The sequence below is a fragment of the Megascapheus bottae genome, chromosome 2, assembly GCF_031878675.1.
Source record: "Megascapheus bottae isolate mThoBot1 chromosome 2, mThoBot2.hap1, whole genome shotgun sequence".
Taxonomy (NCBI): Eukaryota; Metazoa; Chordata; class Mammalia; order Rodentia; family Geomyidae; genus Megascapheus; species Megascapheus bottae.
Window position 1 is genome coordinate 52802350 of NC_143510.1, and position 15917 is coordinate 52818266.

The 15917-nt window shown below is 49.7% G+C and overlaps 2 protein-coding genes across 3 annotated transcripts; both read left to right on the forward strand.

The window, feature by feature from the left end:
• Positions 1-6336: 6336 nt before the first annotated feature.
• Myl6b (myosin light chain 6B) lies at positions 6337-11087 on the forward strand. Its single transcript, XM_090327273.1, has 7 exons — positions 6337-6442; positions 7307-7523; positions 8209-8236; positions 8706-8849; positions 9424-9597; positions 10562-10639; positions 10776-11087. The coding sequence occupies exons 2-7, from the start codon at positions 7353-7355 to the stop codon at positions 10802-10804; spliced, it is 624 nt and encodes a 207-aa protein (XP_090183399.1). The 5' UTR covers positions 6337-6442; positions 7307-7352; the 3' UTR covers positions 10805-11087.
• A 591-nt stretch (positions 11088-11678) lies between these two features.
• Myl6 (myosin light chain 6) lies at positions 11679-15100 on the forward strand. 2 transcript variants are annotated; one of them, XM_090327274.1, is made up of 5 exons: positions 11679-11706; positions 12526-12669; positions 13107-13280; positions 13811-13888; positions 14906-15100. In XM_090327274.1, the coding sequence occupies exons 2-5, from the start codon at positions 12600-12602 to the stop codon at positions 14932-14934; spliced, it is 351 nt and encodes a 116-aa protein (XP_090183400.1). In that variant the 5' UTR covers positions 11679-11706; positions 12526-12599; the 3' UTR covers positions 14935-15100. The 2 variants fall into 2 exon arrangements, with proteins under 2 accessions (XP_090183400.1, XP_090183401.1); XM_090327275.1 differs by lacking the exon at positions 11679-11706 and adding an exon at positions 12327-12422.
• Positions 15101-15917: the final 817 nt, after the last annotated feature.

Consider the following 15917-nt stretch of genomic DNA (forward strand, 5'->3'; position numbering starts at 1 on the left):
CAACTACACAAGTTCTCTAAATCCTATTGGTAAGAATTGAATTGAAATTCCATGCTGTCCACTAACTCAGCAGCACTGTTCTCAGTGGTCCCTCTACTCACCATTAATTCCTCTTCCATCTTCTCATTATCATAAGAGGATCTTAAGTCTTTGCTATGAGGTCTTGGTTGTTGCTGTTCCCTCCTCAGCCAGCCACTCTAGAATCTTAGGGAGAAGTGACTCCAAAGACACAGGACAGAGGAACTTAAAAAAAGTTTGGCCCTATGGCTCAAGTGGTAAAATGCTAGCCTTGGGCAAAAGTTTTAAAGTCTCTTGTGTAATTATTAGATACTAGGCATGTGGCCCAAGGCGTGCTGTTCTAGCTGGTTTTAGAAATGGAGATTTTGCTATGTGTGGTTCTTAAAACATGAGCTATTTCATCACTCCCAAGTAATATTTCCAGGAAACTAGAAGACCTGCAATCATAATCGTGAGTTACTCAACACAAGAATGAAGGAAACTTTTTTTTTTGGCCAGATCTGAAGCTTGCATTCAGGGCCTGGACACTGTCCCTAAGCTTCTTTTACCCAAGGCTAGCATTTTACCACTTGAGCCATAGGGCCACTTCTGGCCTTTTCTGTTTAGAGGTACTGAGGAATCGAATCCATAGCTTCATGTACACTAGCAAGTACTCTTATCACTAGACCACATTCTCAGCCCTGAAACTGTTGTTTTTGAAATAAACTTTTTTTTTTTTTGGTTGTGGATTGAAGACAGGTGCTTTGAGCTTTTTATTCCAGGCTAACACTCTACCACCACTTAGCGCCACAATGCCGCTTCCTGTTTTTTGGTGGTCAACTGGAGATAAGAGTCTCACAGACTTTCCTGCATGGGTTAGCTTTGAGTTGTGATCCTTAGATCTGAGCCTCTTGAGTAGCTAGGATTACAGGTGGGAGCCACCAGTCAAATGATCTACACCTGAGCTATTCCTCCACCCCCCCCCCACCCCAATCCCCCAAGCAGCTTTCTTTTTTTTTTTTTTTTTGCCAGTCCTGGGCTTGAGCTCAGGGCTTGAGCACTGTCCTTGGACTTTTTCAAGGCTAGAGCTCTACCACTTGAGCCTCAGCACCACTTCCAGCTTTTTGCTATGTATGTGGGGTACCGAGGAATGGAACCTGGGTCTTCATGCATGCTAGGCAAGCACTCTACCACCAGGCCAAACTCCCGGCCCCCAGCAGCTTTCTTTTGACACTGACAGATACACACTGTTACTTCTTGTGTGTGGCTTCTGGGATTGTAATAAGTGTTCTGTAGTTAAGTGGGTGTGGCAACACAGCTGTCTTTCCAGCAGTCTTTCCCCTCTTTCCTACAGAACCACACAAGGTTCCTGGTGCAGAGGCCACCAGGTTCTCAACCAAGAACAACCAAAGCCTCATAAATGTTAGACAAGTCATTTACCACTGAATCACACTCATTCCTCTTTTATATAAGTTTGGGCCAGAATCCCATTCATGTGCTACAGGAAACACAAGCTTGTCCCAAAGAGCCATAAACCAGGCTGGAACATGGCTTATGTGGTAGCATACTTGGATATCAAGTTTGAGTTCCAAAGTTCAATCCCTGTAACCCCAAACAAACTAAAAACCCACAAACTAGCCAGGTATATTAGGAGATTACATGCCTGTAATCCCTCTCTGAGGCAGAGGTGAGAAGGATTGCTATCTGGCCAGACTGGGCAAAAACATAGTGTAACCCCCATTCTCAACAAATACACTGAGCCAGGCATGGTGGCTCCTAGCTACTCAGGAGGCTGAGATCTAAGGATCGTAGTTCAAAGCCAGCCTGGGCTTGTAAATCCATGAGACTCTTATTTCCAATTAACCCAGAAAACCGGAAGTGGTGCTGTAACTCAAAGTGATAGAGTGCTAGACCTGAGCTGAAGAGCTCAGGGACAGTACCCAGACACAGACTTCAAGCCCCAACAAGAGAGAGAGAAGGGGCAGGGGGAGGAAGGAAAAGGAGCTGATAGCCAGTAGCTTATGCTAATAATAGTAGTACTTAGGCTGAGATCTGAGGATTGGGTTTGAGGGCAGCCTAAACAGGAAAGTCCACGAGACTCCTACCTCCAAGTGAACTTGTGGCTCAGATGGTAGACACCTAGCCTTGAGCAAAAGTACCCAACTGTGAGTTCAAGACCCTGGATTGGGGCAAGGAATGTAGATTGGTGGTACAGTGCTTGCCTAGTATGCATGAGGCCCTGGGTCAGAATCCTCCATACCACATAAACACAAAAAAGTAAATGAAACTTTTAAAAAGTACTTCTAAATTCTAAAATGAATGAGCCACAGATATATAATGAAGAAAATAACCAGAAGAAGGAAAAAGTATGCTTGAAAAAAAAAATATCCAGGATTGGCGAGCGTGCGCACGTGCACGCACACACACACACACACACACACACATACACACACGCACTAATAAAAGGAAGTGAGTATGGTGGTACATGCCTATAATCTCAGAAAGGATTACGAGTCTCAGACCAGCAAGATCTTATAACTAAAACACCTACCACCCCACAAACTGAATAAAGAAGCTCTAGTTCAAGATCATCATCATCCCTAGCTGGGACCGCTTTATCTCAGTTCTACATAACACTTCATCTACTCACTCCACTCCTCATGATTCCTTAACTGCATTTATAGGGACTTACTCTGACTGGCATTCCCTGAAACCTGGCTCCTAAAAGACTGTTCAGCTGTAGCACTCGGTTGAGCTGCTCTTTATTCTGAATCCAACACAGCAAGCCTGTCGATTCCTAGGTACCACATACACAGAAAAAATTGGAGGTGGGGCCGGGAGTTTGGCCTAGTGGTAGAGTGCTGCCTAGCATGCATGAAGACCCGGGTTCGATTCCTTGGTACCACATACTTAGAAAAAGCCAGAAGTGGTGCTGAGGCTCAAGTGGTAGAGTTCTAGCCTTGAGAAAAATCCAAGGACAGTGCTCAGGCCCTGAGCTTAAGCCCAGGACTGGCAAAAAAAAAGTTGGGGGCTGGGAGTTTGGCCTAGTGGTTAAAGTGCTTGACTAGCATGCACAAAGACCCGGGTTCGATTCCTTGGTACCACATACATACAAAAAAAGCCGGAAGTGGTGCTGAGGCTCAAGTAGTAGAGCTCTAGCCTTGAGAAAGTCCAAGGACAGTGCTCAGGCCCTGAGCTCAAGCCCAGGACTGGCAAAAAAAAGAAAAAAAAAGTTGGAAGTGTCACAGTGGCTTAAGTGGTAGAGCTCTAGCCTTGAGAAAGACCCAGGTCAGAGCTCAGGCCCTGAGTTCAAGCCAGGACTGGCAAAAAAAAAAAAAAAAAAAAAAAAAATCCTAGGAGTTTGGCCTAGTGGTAGAGTGCTTGCCTAACATACATGAAGACCTGGGTTCGATTCCTCGGTACCACATACATAGAAAAAAATAATCCTCATTATCCTCCATGTTTTTATTATGGCCTACTACTTTCTGGTGAAAATATTTGCAGAGTGCTCAAAGGTAGCTCTGGCAATTAATCACCAGAAAACTGGAAGTGGTGCTGTGGCTCAAACTGTAGAGTGTTACCCTTGAGTGAAAAAGCTCAGAGGCAATACCACTACCAAAAAAAAAAACCTAGCTGGTGGCTCATACATGTAATCCTAGCTACTCAAGAAGCTGAGATCCTAAAGATTGTGGTTCAAGGCCAGATAAGACAGAAAAGTCTATGAAACTCTTATCCCTAGAATAATCACCAACTAGGATAGAAAGCTGGGTTTAAGTGGTAGAGTGCCATCCCTGAAACAAGCTGAGACAGTAGGAGACCCAGAGTTCAAGCTACAGTATCACAGCTGAGTAGCTCACACCTACAATCTTAGCTACCCTAGGGAGGTAAGTACCTGAAGAATAAAGGCTGAAAGCCAGCCTGGACAAAGAAGTTCGGAGACTTGAAGCCCTGGGTTCGATTCCTTGGTACCACATACACAGAAAAAGCTGGAAGTGGTGGCATGGCTCAAATGGTACAGCACTATTCTTGAGAATGCCCAAAGACAATGATCAGGCCCTGAGTTCAAGGCCCAGGATGGGCAAAAAAAAAAAAAAAAGAAAAGAAAAGAAAAGAAAAAAAGCTGGAAGTGGTGTTGTGACTCAGTTCAAGCCCCAGATCTAGAGAGACAAACAAAACAAAACAAAACAAAGGTCAGGCCAGGCAGTGACTCACACCTATGATCCTAGCTATTCAGATATATGAACTAAGGACTAGACAGACTTTCTTTGTTGTTGTTGCTCCAGTATTGGGGCTTGAACTCAGGACCTCAGTTTTCAAATCTCAGCCTCCTAGCATCTAGGATTATATGCAGAAACCACAGAAGTCTGTCCAGACTGATAACCTGTTACAGCCAGAACCTGGCAGGAATGCAAGCAGGCTGGTTTAAGCTCTAGCACTCCTCATGGTCATTTATATCATTCTCGGCCAAACAAAATTATCAACCAAGGAAGCAAGGGGAAAGCATATATTCTGGACCAAATGATTTCATGGACCTTATATTTTCTGCACCCTGAGACCCAGGACTGGTGAACTGCATCAACCAGTTATTTCTGTTGCACAGATGGTTTTAACTCTTCTGAGCAGCTTTTCCCAGCCAGTGAATGTCACTTAGGGCACATAAAATTGGCAGGTGCCTCACCTTCCCCACTGTGCAGGCTATTCTGAGCCTCTTCACACCAGGCACACCCATTACCCCACCCCCACCCGGGTATTTATGATCCAGAGAGCAAAAGCTGGTTGCCCAGATGGTTTTCCTTTGACACCTAGACTTTAACAAGCATCTGGAGGAATGGGCCATTCCACACTGGACACACACTGGTGTCTCAGGCCCCCATTTGTAGATCAATGAATCCTGGGGAGGATGCATGAATGGCCAAACATCAACTCATTTCACAACACCAAAACAGCCTGGAGCATGGTCTAGTGGTAGAGTGCTTGTCTGGCAGGCACAAAGCCCTGGGTTCGATTCCTCAGTACCACAGAAAAATCCTAGTGGTAGAGTCCTTGCCTATCATGCAGGAAGACCAGGGTTCCATTCTTCGATGCCACATACATAGAAAAAGCCGGAGGCGGTGCTGTGGTTCAAGTGGTAGAATGCCCAAGGACAGTGCTCAGACCCTGAGTTCAAGCCCCAGAACTGGCAAAATAAAATAAAAATAAAACAGTAGCTGACTGCCCTTGGCTCACGCCAATACTGGGGGAGGTTGAGAACTAGAGATCTCAGTGCCTGGCAGCCCAGGCAGGAAAAGCCCATGACACACTGGATCTCCAAGTAGCCACCAAAAAGCAGAGTGGAGCTGTAGGCCAAGTGGTAGAACGCCAACCTTGAGTTCAAGTCCCAGTGCCGATTTGTGCTTGCTCACACATGCGGAGATGGTCTGGAGGCAAGGCTTGGGTGGTAGAGTACCTGTCTATCAAAGTAGTAGCACAAGGTCCTAAAGTCAAACTCCAGTACTGCAAAACAAATTGATTTTAAAAATCTCGGACAGGCTGGGAGTTTGGCCTAGTGGTAGAGTGCTTGCCTCGATTCCACGAAGCCTTGGGTTTGATTCCTCAGTACCACGTACACAGAAACAGATGGAGGTGGCGCTGTGGCGCAAGTGGTAGAGCACGAGCCTTGAGGAAGCCCAAGGACAGTGCCCAGACCGCGGGCTCGAGCCCCAGGACTGGCAGTTCTAGTTCTGAGCCACACGGGGGGAACTCCCTGACCTCAGTTTCCCGCCTACAAAACCTGGGGAGGGGCCAGGAGTTTGGCCTAGTGGTTAAAGTGCTTGCCTAGCATGCATGAAGACCCGGGTTCGATTCCTCGGTACCACATATATAGAAAAAAAGCCGGAAGTGGTGCTGAGGCTCAAGTGGTAGAGCTCTAGCCTTGAGAAAGTCCAAGGACAGTGCTCAGGCCCTGAGCTCAAGCCCAGGACTGGCAAAAAAAAAAAACAAAAAAAAAAAAACAAAAAAAAAAAAACAAAACCTGGGGCCCGGGGCCGAGCCTAAGGCGCTCCCACCCACTCTTGGGCCTCCGGACTTCGGCCGCAGCTTCAGCCCTGCGTCACCCCCGCCGCACCAAGCTGGGGGTCCCCAGAACTAGATAATAGGGAATCTGTCTTGAGGGGCCCCGCAGGGGTTTAGGATCCCCCAGGAGGGCAGCTCACGGCCCGCTGGCTTCCAGTTCCGAGACAGCACGCGCCCGCGGCAGAACATGAGTCACTAACCGCCCGGAGCGGGCGACCGGAAGCCGCTACCCCCCCGCCCCGCCCCCGCGTGAGTCCCCGCCCGAGGACGAGTTCCGCGAGCCGCCGGGGACTACAATTCCCGGCGTGCTCCGCGGCCTCGAGCGTTAACCCTTCAATGCCTGGAGCGGCACTGCATCCCGCCCCGCCCCCGCCCCACACTCGGACCCCGCAGGGTGAGTTTTGGGCATTTATTCATTCTGTTCCAGATTAGGGGAAGGAGGGGGAGGCTATTCGAAATCTGGCATCCTTTTGAATTACAGAATGTAGGGTCTTTGTGTCCCAGAGCCTGTCCTGCTGGCCCCCGCCCTCAGGTTCCACCAGGTGTGGCGGGTTGTGTGTGGGGGGAGGGCTCCTTGCAGGTTCTGCAGACATCTTTCTTTTATCTAAATAGAATGACCGTGGGCTTCTGGAAAAGATACCTTCCTTGGAAGTGTGGGCGGTGGATGTTAAACCTGACCTTGTTTATACTTTCCCCCAAACCAGTACTCGATCCACAGGAGACAAAGGGAATGTTACAGTCCCTTTCCTGTTACTGTGTACAGCTCCACTTCTGGCCTGGGTGGGGGTATCACACGGCGATGGGGCCAGCCACCCCTGTGCCTCATCCATGGTCTGAAGGGAATGAGGAGGCTTTTTGGCTCCCTCCGTCTTTCACTATTTCTAGCTCAATCCTGGACCCTTCCCCCCATTCCTACCTCTGCCTGGGCCTTTTAGAATCTAAGCTATTGGGTACCCTCCCTTTCACCTCACCACTCTTAATGTCACTGGCAAGCATCATATCATAACCTCGTCGGTTAATTCCCCCATTCTGTGCAGTCTCTGGCTTCTTCCTTCTGTACCCAAAGGGAACACTGTTCTTGAACAGCTTTTAGGGAGTCGAGGAAGGAAAACCTTGGGTCAGAAGTCCTGAACCTTTGGAGGCCAGAGGAGGCAGGCAGATGGCCATCTCTCCTCTATCTCACCCTTGCCACTGCCAACTGGCTCCCTGCCCCCGCCCCCGCCCCTTGACATCCCAGACTCCCTGGCTATTTAAACAGAGATGGGTGCCTCCATCGGCACACTGTCCTTTGGTCATCGGACATCATGCCTCCCAAGAAAGATGTTCCCGTGAAGAAACCAGCAGGGCCTTCCATCGCCAAGCCTGCTGCCAAGCCTGCAGCAGGAACCCCTCCAGCCAAGACCAAGGCTGAGCCAGCTGTCTCCCAGGCATCTGTGAAAACCCAGGAGCCCCCTGTTGATCTCTCCAAAGTGGTGGTGAGTCCTGGGAAAGTGAGGAAAGAATGTGGAGAAGAGGATTAGGGAATATGTAAAATGGAGGGGATAAATAAGCACTGGTTTTGGATTGGAGCTCTCTTGCAGTTCTCTAACACACACACCGAGGGAAGCATCCAGGTTTAGGACTCTTCTGTTGTCTTTATTGCTAGCTTTTTGCAAAACATGTGTGTACCACATACACACCCACACTTGCTGACCCCCTGGCTAGAAGCAGGGATTGTGAGATGGAAACTCCTAGCTTCTGAGGAGGGTTTCAAGATGAAGGGAGAAAGTGTTGCCTGCCCTGAATGGCTGTTCAGCTCTAATGGCAGCAGCTCTGATCCCCCAGAGGAGAGGCTGAAGAGGACAGGCTTGTTAGACAATCACAGCTGGGGACCAGAGGTAAATTTAGCCTTTGTTCAGCCCCCAGTTATGTGAGGGATGCAGGGCTCAGGGTAGTGGAGGGAGAACAGGTGGCATGGGATTAGCTCCCCCCTATAATTCCTTCTCTTGGGATTCTCCCAAGGTCCAGTGCTGGGAATGGTACTGAGGTAGCTTAGGTCCTGGTTTGGTCCCTCTGGGCCACTTGTCTTGCCAGGAGTGGCTGCCAGTTGGTTGGGAGGAGGGCTTAGGAGGGATTGAACAAGCCCTGTCATTTGTCCTCACCTGCTTTTTTCTTCCACAGATCGAGTTTAACAAGGACCAGCTGGAGGGTGAGGAGAAGCTGTTTCCCTAATCATCCTCCAGTCCCAAGCTTCTGGTCAGGTCCCCTCTCCATTTCCCTAATTTCAGTCCTGACCTTAAAGCCTTCCACATTTGCCTTCATTTTCTCCCTTGTTCTGTTCAGCTATACCCCCCTCACACACACCTCTGCCGGTACTGGGACCCTTAAATTCAAGGCCTTGTGTTCTTCACTAGACTTTTTCCATTCAAGGCTGACATTCTCCCACTTGAACCATACCTCCACTTCTAGCTTTTTGCTGGTTTATTGAAGATAAGCGTCTCACATACTTTTCTGCCCAAGGTTGGCTTTGAACCCCAATCTTCAGACCTCAATCTTCTGAGGTAGCTAAGAATTACAGGCATGAACCACTAGCGCCCAACAATTTCTTAGCCTCCTTTCTGTCTGAAGGTGATGGAGACCTCTGGTCAATACTGACCTCTCCTTATATCTCTTCCCAGAGTTCAAGGAGGCCTTTGAGCTCTTTGACCGAGTAGGTGATGGCAAGATCCTATACAGCCAGTGTGGGGATGTGATGAGAGCCCTGGGCCAGAACCCCACCAACGCTGAGGTGCTCAAGGTCCTGGGGAACCCCAAGAGTGATGGTGAGAGGAGCTTTAGAACATGTGGGTTTTGTTTTCAGTGATCATTTTCTTTTTTCTTTCTTTCTTTTTTCGTCAGTCATGGGGATTGAAATCTGGGCCTGGGTGCTGTCCCTGAGCTCTTCAGCTCAAGGCTAATACTCTACCACTTGAGCCATAGCCCACCACTTCCAGTTTTGTGGTAGTTATTTGGAGCTTTTGTACCTGCGCTGGCTCAGATCTCAGCATCCTGAGTAGCTAGGATTACAGGCGTGAGCCATCGGTGCCAAGGCCATAATCTGGTTGGCTTTTTTTTTTTTTGTAAATGTGCCTGGCACTTTCTTAGTAGTAGGGATCAAACCCTGGGGCTTTGTACATGCAAGGTAAGCACTGTGGCCTTCGCCTTCATCTCTAGTCTTCGGTTTTTAGTGGTAGAATGCTGGCAAGGTGTCAAAGGATGCTGGTCTTCAAAAACTGAAACGCAGGGCAAATAAATGACATTCTGAATACTGAAGGGGATAGAAATCTGTGGGAGGAATGGGCTGGGTCTTTACCTTTGTGATACCCCAGTGACCTCTTACCTCTCTCGACTCTCTAGAGCTGAAGTCTCGGCGTGTGGACTTTGAAACTTTCTTGCCCATGCTTCAGGCAGTAGCCAAAAACCGGGACCAAGGGACATATGAAGACTACTTGGAGGGACTTCGGGTGTTTGACAAGGAAGGGAATGGCAAAGTGATGGGTGCAGAGCTTAGACATGTCCTCACCACTCTGGGTGAGACAGTAACCAGAATTCCTGTGGGGTGAAAAGGAGGGGGTAGACCAGAAGGTTGGCGAGTTAAGCAGTCAGGGAGGGGATTACTGTCCTGTAGGTCATGGGCAGAAGCCTGAAGGTCAAAGCCACGGGACAGATCCAAGGCCTTGCTTCCCAGCGGTTTAAGTACCCACAATAGGACAAAGGACATGGATTGCAGTATAGGGGACCCAATGTGTGTGTGTGTGTGTGCGTGTGTGTGTGTGTGTGTGTGTGTGTGTGTGAGAGAGAGAGAGAGAGAGAGAGAGAGAGAGAGAGAGAGAGAGAGAGAGAGAGAGAGAGAGAGAGAGAGAAAATACCCTGGGGCTTGAACTCCACTGAGTACTGCCCATCAGCTTTTTGTGCTAAGAGCTCTATCACAGGAGCCACAGCTTCTTCACTTCTGGCTTTTTTGTGGTCAAGTGAAGTTATGTGAAACTTTTCTGTCCAGGTTGGCTTCAAACAGTGATGAGTGCTCTACCATTTTGAGCCACAGTACCACTTCCAGTTTTTTGGTTGTTTTTGTTTTGTCTTTTCTTTTTTGGTACTGGTGATCGAACACAGGATGTTGCACTTACTAGGCAAGCCCTTTGCCACTGAGCTACATCCCAGCCCCCACTTTCAGTTTTTGAGTGGTGAATTGGAGATAAGGGTCTCACAGGGACTTTTCTGCTGGGGCTGGCTTTGAAATCTTCAGATCTCAGCCTCCTGAGTAGCTAGGATTGCAGGCATGAGCCACCAGCACCCAGCTGTCTGTCTTTTTTTTGTTTTGGTCCCAATGTAAGTACTCTGACTTTAATCCTAAGGGCTTGAGTTTCCTTGTCCATCAAAATTTTGACCAGTTCCAAGGTATTGTGAATGCAAGCCAGATGAGAAGTAAGGAGCAGGGGAGAGCAGGGCCAGGTGAGGGAGGGAAGGCGGCTCACCAGCGCCTTTTGGGTTTCAGGAGAGAAGATGACCGAGGAGGAGGTGGAGACTGTTCTTGCTGGACATGAAGACAGCAATGGCTGCATCAACTATGAAGGTGTGTGCGTGGGGGGGGAGGTCGGTGTCAGAGGATCAGAAGGGGGGGAGGGGAGTGACCCTCTATTCCCTCAGGTTTGGGGGTTGGTTACTTAAGGGTCTGCTTCTTGAAGCCCTCTTGTCTCCTGTGTCTGCAGCCTTCCTGAAGCACATCCTAAGCGTCTGAACTCTCCTGGCAGGCCCTCCAGTCCCCTTGGCCTCATTGCGAGGCAAGTTTGTCTGTCCAGTTGCTGCTGAAGCGCCGGGGGGCGAGGCAACTTCTATTTTTTTCCACAAAGATCCCGTTGTGGGGGAACCTCCCTCTCCCTCCCCTTCCTTCCCCTTCCCCCCCAACCCCCCCCCCCCCCCCCCCGCTGCCCCCACTTTTGCACCACCTCTCCCGCCCGCGGAAGCACCTTCCTGTCACTAGGCGGCCACCTATTGTTTCAAAATAAAGATGCAGTTCCTGCCTTGGTCTCAGACTGTTGTCTTCTTCCGAGGAGGGGGAGGGAGGGACCTCTCTTCTCTCTATTACCTGCGTTTTATGCTGTTTAGAAGACCCGATTGCTGACACCTCGTTCCAGTCTCTGGCGGACTTTCGGTGGCCTGGACCGGGCAGGGACCGGGGTGGGCGTGGACACCGCGCGGGCCCCGCCCACCTCCTTTTCATGTAGCGAGTTATCTGCATAAATCCAGGCCGCGGCTCCCATTGGCTGAATGTACGGAGAGTGACGTCATTGGGGCAAGCTCAGAGTCGGGTTGGGCTGGGAGCTGAAGCCATTACTGCAGGAAAGGTCCCGGCGAGCCGAGCAGCCAAGATGGTGGGGCCTGGGATCCAGGAGATAAGCGGGGATTGGGGCTAGGAGGGGGATCCGCGGGCAGGGGGGCAAGAAGGCAAGCAAGGGCAGGGAGCAGAGGGAAGCGGAGGGCTGGGAAGGTTGAGGGTGGGTTGGAAAGGCGAGTCCCCCACTGAAACTGGAGTTTGGTTCAGTCGGAGGCACTGGGATAGAAGCTTGAGGGATTGGAGTTTAAGTGCTGACTACTCCTTCTTCTCTGAGCAGTGTGACTTCACCGAAGACCAGACCGCAGGTAGGCAGCCTCTGACCCCAGCTGAGGTCACCCCTATCGAGAGGGACACCCCTCTTTGGCCCTACTCTGTAACCCCAACTTGCCATTTGTTCAGCATCCAGCCAGTAGAGACCCCTTGGACTCCTCTCTTCCACTTTCTGGATCCTCCATTTTCTTTCTCTCATGCTTTCTTCCTTCCCCTTCCACTCTAGATCTGAGCCCCAAGCACTGGGTGAGTTTTAGGTGGTGCAGGTATGTGAAACTACTTGGTCACCACCTAATGCTTGCTGTGTGTGGGATCTGGGGAGGATGCAACCTATCTGGGTTACTCTGTCCCCTTAACCAGCTTTTGCTTCTTTACTTTTCCTGTGATAACTGTTCCCCTCCCCCAGCCCGGAACTGAGAAGATTGTAAAGGACAGTGACCTGAAATTTTGGGAAGGGAAGATGTGGATAGGGAGTTAGTTTTCCTCTTAGGGGAAGGGTAGGAAGTTGTAAGTTCAGATGACCCTAGACCCAGACCGCTGTGCCTATTTCCTTATAAGGACTGGACCTAGACTGGGCGGTGGCAAATTCCAATCTTGAGTAGTTAATGTATTAGGTCTGCTGCAGGCTGAACGCGTGTATGAGTGGATAGTACGGTGCTGTCAGGTGGGAGGAAGGCTGTATCTTTATGTGGAACATTGCAGTTGGGAGAAAGAGAAATAGATCCCTCAGCATTCTCAGGTGTACAGCCAGGTAGATATCTGGTTTCCACAGTTGAAAGGGAGCAGCACAGCACTGAGGGAGGGGATGGGCTAACCCTTACATCCCCCTTACTGATGATCACGTGAATCCTCAGAGTTCAAGGAGGCTTTCCAGCTGTTTGACCGAACAGGTGATGGCAAGATCTTATACAGCCAGTGTGGGGATGTGATGAGAGCCCTGGGCCAGAACCCCACCAACGCTGAGGTGCTCAAGGTCCTGGGGAACCCCAAGAGTGATGGTGAGCACCCACAAAACAACCTAGTATGGCAGTAAGTCCAGGCCTTTTCAGCTATGTTTATCTTGGCTTCAAACTGGAGCAAATTCCACATTACTCTTTAGAAATCATCTTCATGTTGTGATCCCTATGGTCCCAACACGGGAATCTTGAGTTCTCTGGCCTAACACTTTCCCACTTGTGTGCGCACATGCTAGCTAACATGCTGAACTTAGTTAGGGCCTCGCGTTTTTATTGGCTTTTTGATTCAAAATTGGTGCTCTACCACTTGAGCCACACCTCCACTTCCAGTCTTTTAACTGGTTAATTGGAGATATCTGGTGTAATTTTCTGGCTAAGCTAACTTTGAACCACGATCTTCAGCTTTCGGTCTCCTAAGTAGCTAGGACTACAGGTGTCACCAACGACTGGCTTACTCTCCCCCTCTTGTTATGTGGCAGAGATGAATGTAAAGGTGCTGGACTTTGAACACTTCCTGCCCATGCTGCAAACTGTGGCCAAGAACAAGGACCAGGGAACCTATGAGGACTATGTAGAGGGCCTTCGGGTGTTTGACAAGGAAGGGAATGGCACTGTCATGGGTGCTGAAATTCGTCATGTGCTCGTCACACTGGGTAAGAACTGAGGTACCACCTTGATACAGCTCACCTGTTATCCCGTTCCCAAACTGTTTTTTTTTTTTTGTCGGTTGTGGGGCTTGAACTCTGGGCCCGGGTGCTGTCCTTGAGCTCTTCAGCTCAAGGCGAGCGCTCTTACCACTTGAGCCACAGCACCACTTCCAGTTTTGTGGTGATTAATTGGAAATGAGTCTCCAATTAGTTATGCCTCGGCTGTTTTTGAATTGCTATCCTCAGATCTCAGCCTCCTGAGTATCTGGGATTACAGGTGCCCAGCTCCAAAAATGACTTTTGTTGTTAGTTGTGAAACTTTAACTCAGGGCCTGGGCACTGTCCCTGAGCTTTTTTGCTCAAGGCTAGTACTCTATCACTCTGAGCCACAGCACCGCTTCTGATTTTCTGGTGGTTAACTGGAGATAGGCATCTCACAGACTCTTGCTTGGGCTGGCTTCAACCCAGATCCATAGATCTCAGCCTCCTGAGTTGCTTGGATTACAGGCGGGATCCACTGATGCCCTCCTCTGCAGGTGAGAAGATGACTGAGGAAGAAGTGGAGATGCTGGTCGCAGGGCATGAGGACAGCAATGGCTGTATTAACTATGAAGGTGAGGGGCAGACAAACTGGGGCTCTTGCAGAGGAAATGGCCATATAGCAGGACTGTATCTGAGTCTTTCCTTATCCCTGGAGTTGGATCCAAAGGGAGGCAAGGGACAGGCCCAGCCCAGGAGTGGGAGGCTGTGGGGTGTGGGTACGCAGGGTGGAGAAGGAATGAGGAGAAAATGGAATGTCTGTTCTCCTATCACCTGAACCCTCCACCCCCATGTCTGTGTCTTGTCTTCACCATTAATGTCTCTTCCTTCCTGCAGCGTTTGTGAGGCATATCCTGTCAGGGTGACGGCCCGTGGGGCGGGTACGGCTCTTACCAGCCTCTCCTTCTCTAGTTGATCTCCCCATGTTTCTTTATCTTCCCAACCTGTGCTCTCTTGTCCCAGCCCTTACCCTACTACCATGACTTGTTTCTAGCATGTTTCTGCATGGGGCTGGCAGGAGGGGAGGGATCCCTCCAAGAGGAAGGCAGCTTGGGAGTACAGTACCTCTGACTTCTCTCCTAGACTCTTGAAGTCTGCTTACTGGGCCTTGGGTGCTGGTGTCTGGGACCTCACCAGCTTACAGAGCAGTCTTGCTTTAGGGGATTCTTTGGCCCTGAAGCATGGAGAGTTGGCATAGAGAGGTGGGCTGCCTGTCCCATTCTGCTGCTATAGCTCAACAGTCCTTCCCTCCTCTCTCTGCTGGGCAGCTTGGAGGTACTCTAACCCAAAACTGTCCTCTCCTCCTCCCGCCAGTGGCTGACAGTAGCTGTAGGTGTAGTTGAGAACTTTACTGCCTCTGCTCTACTCTTGCTGCTCAGGGTGGGCAGGGAGCTAACAGCTGGTGGGAGGGGAGTCAGAGGCTGAGAAAACTGGTCTGACTCAAGGTAGCTTCTCTGCAAACCAACCCTCAGGTTGGCTGCTGTGGGCTTGTTCCCTCAAGCTACCTTGCAGTCTTGGAGTCAGTCTCTTGACCTCTGGCATACCCTCCCTCTTCCTCCCTCTCCGCCTCACTTCACTTCTCCTCTCCACAGAGCTCGTCCGGATGGTGCTGAATGGCTGAGGACCTTCCCAGTGCTCCCAAGCCTGTGCCTTGCCCCGCGGAGATTTTTATGTGGCCCTTGAAGCTTCCTAGGCTCCCTTGTCACAGCATACCTTTCCCATCTGGTCTCTCAGATGTTTGCCATCAGCATTCACCTCACCAAATAAATGAGCTCTCTTTGCCCCCATTCTGGTTCTGCTTTCCTTCCTGGGCAGGGTCGGGGAGAAGTGGGGAGTGAGATGGTGGTGATTTTTGCCCTTAGATACCAGAGCCCAAGGTCAGTGCCTCAGTTTAAGAAATGCTGGCCCCATTAATCCTTGCTACAAAGGCTATTTTATGGGATCACAAAAGCAATAAACTAAAGCTGGTCATGTTTTGGGGGAGATGGGGGCAACATTCTTTTGTTCTATTCTGTATTATCCTCATTACCTAGACCTAGGGATCCTAAGAACCCAGCCCCCCATCTTCCCAAGCATGGAAGGCCTTTTGTAGAGAGGCCTGAGTGTTTACTGGAGCTAAAGCCAGGCCATATTAGCAGTGCCAGTGCCTGTCACAACAACAGGCCTGTGGGCCAATAACAACTGAAGTAGGTGAAGACCTGCCTCTTCCCTTATTAGGGAAGGAATGAAGCCACTACTTCTGAAAGGATAAAGACACAAAATCTCCATGGAAGATGTCTTTCCATCTGCTAAGCAGCTATTTTTAGGGCAGGTAAGAGCCCCTGCTCCAACTGCAGTGCCTCTGGCCTTCTGTGGTGTGAGGCCAGTGTCTGCAGCCCTATAGGTCCTTATAGCTTGTAGAACTCCACTGAGTACCCAGGAGCTTCCAAGAATACAGCCCGACCCCTGCCTGACAGCCACAGGTAAGAACACAGAGGCATCCACAAGATGGAACTGAAAGCAAATTAATTTATAAAAAAAAAAAAAAGAAGAGGAAAAAAGGAAGAAAAGAGAATTTACAGAAAACTTCTGAACAGAAGAAAGGTGCCAAGACTCAGAAAAAGA